At 35.7% G+C, this 3135-nt stretch overlaps 1 protein-coding gene across 2 annotated transcripts in view; it reads right to left on the bottom strand.

Annotated features, from left to right (window-relative positions):
• LOC117124173 overlaps positions 1-3135 on the bottom strand; it is a 12369-nt gene that overhangs the window by 4641 nt on the left and 4593 nt on the right. Inside the window, exons 2-4 of one of the 2 annotated variants that reach the window (XM_033270323.1) lie at positions 2310-2402; positions 1615-1680; positions 7-811 (exon numbers count right to left, since the gene is read on the bottom strand). In XM_033270323.1, the coding sequence (XP_033126214.1) occupies positions 626-811; positions 1615-1680; positions 2310-2402 (345 nt within the window). In that variant the 3' untranslated portion in view covers positions 7-625. Of the gene's footprint in view, positions 1-6; positions 812-1614; positions 1681-2309; positions 2403-3135 lie in introns of those variants that run through there. The other variant, XM_033270324.1, reaches the window with a different exon arrangement.

The raw sequence follows: 3135 nt of genomic DNA, 5'->3' as shown, positions 1-3135 counted from the left end.
GTCACCCTGTTCTGAATAAGCTGGAGACATTTTCTTTCCTTATCAGATGAATCATGAAGTAGTGAATTCAGTAATACAGACTGTATGTAATTTCTGATTTGGGAGATATTTCTGAGGTTGTAATTGAGTGATTTACATAAAGATGAAATTTGTTCTGACATTATGCACTCCCCATCAAAGAAAACCTTGAAGTTTCTAATAGACTGATTGTTTACTGTTAGCAATTTGCAAGGAAATGTTATGTAATTTGTGCTCTTATTGTGGCGTGAAGCAGCAATAAGGAATTCTGTTATATCTTCATTTAAGCATGGCATGTATTTTTCAATCAAAAAAAATTTTAGCCACCAGATTATTAGCATTAACCATGACTGCTTCAAATATACTAAATATTAAAAACTGGTTTTCAATAGTCTGGGACAACAAATTCATTCTTTGTGGCATTAACCGCAGCTTCAAAAGTAATAAAACAATACATTACTGTACCACCTTTAAAAGGAAGCATGTTGTCAGACCAGTAAAGAGTTTCTTTTACTATTGCTGCTTCAACAATACCAGCTGGTTTCCTCTGAATGTATGGCCCACAAATAGTGTTTGCCAAGATGTCGTTCCACTAATCATGCATTATTCAATCCTGACCCATGCTCTTCCAGAGTGCCATTAGATTTTGAGAACTTCCACCTTCCTCATCCTCCTCCTCGTCTTCATCTTCTTCCTCTGAAAATTCCTCGTCCGGTATGAGAGATGAACTCAAACAGGACAAAGGTTCTTTATTTACTGCCAGTTCCCCTGCTGCTGGTGTGTCAATTGAACTCTGAAATGAGGTCAAATGTCAAATGTTTTATTTTGGTACAGTACATTAGTAAAGTACTGAATGAACCAAATGAAAAACAACGCGTGAAATTAATGAAATAAAGTACAGAAGTATCAGTGGCAAATTTTCTATCTCATGGGCATAGGCTGGAGAAGGATGGAGTGGTGCCCACACCCTCCCCCTAAACCCTTTCCTCATGACGATAAATAAGTTCCACCAAGTAAGTTAAACTACTAAAAGTGATCGTTAAGTTTGCATCGGAATGGGATTTCGGCATTCTCAATTTCACCACCCCCCACCCTACCCCAACATCAGCCAAAACCTCTGTACCCAATGTTGTGTGGAAGGGGACACCTGGATCCACCACTGATTATATAAAGTGAACAGATCAATAATATATAAAAATAATATATATATATCAATAATATAAAAATTAAATTGCTTACTTTTTTGCAGTAACAATAACATAATGAATGATACAGTATGTAATTGAATGGGGAAAAAAACCACTCATTTATTAAGATTATTTCTTCCCTGAACATGAAAAATATTCATAAAAAAATAATTTTGAAATTAAATTGCTAACTTTTTTGCAGTAACAATAACATACAAATTATTAACTTGAGCATAGAATCAAATTTTAAAAATCTGTACTCTGACTGGAAGGTAATAATAAAATAAAAGCTAAATTTTTATTTTACTTCAATCAAAATAAGCAATTGCAATTTTCAGTGAAAAAATGTTAATATTATTTGTGTATGCAATTCCCTGTGACAGGTCGCCAATTTAATTTATTTACTTACTTTGTTAGTCCCTTGTGATAACCTAGCAACACGTTGGGTAATTGAATTCAAGCTTGGAATGATCTCCTTGGTAATCAATTTGAAGCAGAATGAAATAAAAAAAAATATGAAAATGTTAATTGTCTACTGGTCAACTTTTCATAGTTTTACTTTGTAAGTCTTACCATTCTGAATACTGAGCAAGCATTTTCAGTAGCATATGTAGGAGTCTTGGAACGGGGGGGGGGGATAATGGGGACGTGAAGGTAAGTTAGCGGCTTGATGATTAGATGAGGGAGCACTAACTCTGCAAATAAGGTGATTTGAGGTTATTTTTGGGGGGAAGGTGACTTTGCGGGGGAGGTGGGTGGCGAGTACTTTATGGGGAGTGTACGCCCATCCGCTTGCACCCTAGATACGCCACTGCTTACAATACTACAGTTATTAGTGACATGTAGTGTATAATACTGTTATTCCACCATTTAAAATCCAAATTAAATTTTTGCTTTCCGCTAAGCATGGTGCCGTGGATATTGTTTCTAAGGTCCCATAAAAAGATAAACGTACGTAAACATGTGCGTTTGTGGGACGTACGTGTTTGTTTGTGGATCAAGCGCATAATTCTTAGCGATGCTTTGATTGGCCAGTTGTTAAGTTTGATTGACACTCCAAAAAAAAAAAAAGTATCCAAATCCATCCAAGTATCATAGGCTTACCTTAACATATATTTCATTGTCTTCCAGTAAGCCTGAGTGTGTTGAACTAGTGTTTCCTTCACGAATCAAACGTTTTATTGCAATCTCTTCTTCCTGTATGTGTACATTTATAAAATATTATTTAAGTATTATTTTACTGTCTGTCAAAAGTGCCTATAGGCTAGGCTAGGTAGGCCTAGGTTGTAGGAAGGTGGTACGGAAGCTTATAGTGACCTTCCAGATGTTCAGATGACGAGATCCATGATCTCATCATCTAATCATCTCTTCTAAATGATGTACACATAACGAGATCCAGGATCTCGTCATCTAATCATCTCTTCTAAAGGATGTACACATGACGAGATCCATGATCTCGTCATCCAATCATCTCTTCTAAAGGATGTACACATGACGAGATCCAAGATCTCGTCATCTAATCATCTCTTCTAAAGGATGTACACATGACGAGATCCAGGATCTCGTCATCTAATCATCTCATCTAAAGGATGTACACATGACGAGATCCAAGATCTCGTCATCTAATCATCTCTTCTAAAGGATGTAGACATGACGATTGATGACGAGATCAGAAAACAACGGCCATTGAACATTTTTTGATAGTTTTAAAAACGTTATTCCACTAACGAAGTAGAGGAATGACATATATACAGTACTTGAACTACAAAAATATGCAACTCATAGATAACCACAAAATTCACTTTTGTTAAGTATCAAATGAAATAACTTTACATGTTATAAACAGTGCAAATAAACAGTAGTTAAAGCATGTGGATCAATTGTGTGTTTGAATGACAAGTTCATGTATGGGAAAAGGGAGGCTTACTTT

Source organism: Anneissia japonica, unplaced genomic scaffold (genome assembly GCF_011630105.1).
Source record: "Anneissia japonica isolate Jap-2015-1 unplaced genomic scaffold, ASM1163010v1 scaffold502_len386481_cov162, whole genome shotgun sequence".
NCBI lineage: Eukaryota > Metazoa > Echinodermata > Crinoidea > Comatulida > Comatulidae > Anneissia > Anneissia japonica.
Note: the sequence above shows the minus strand (reverse complement) of the source record. Positions and strands in the feature narration are given on the sequence as shown.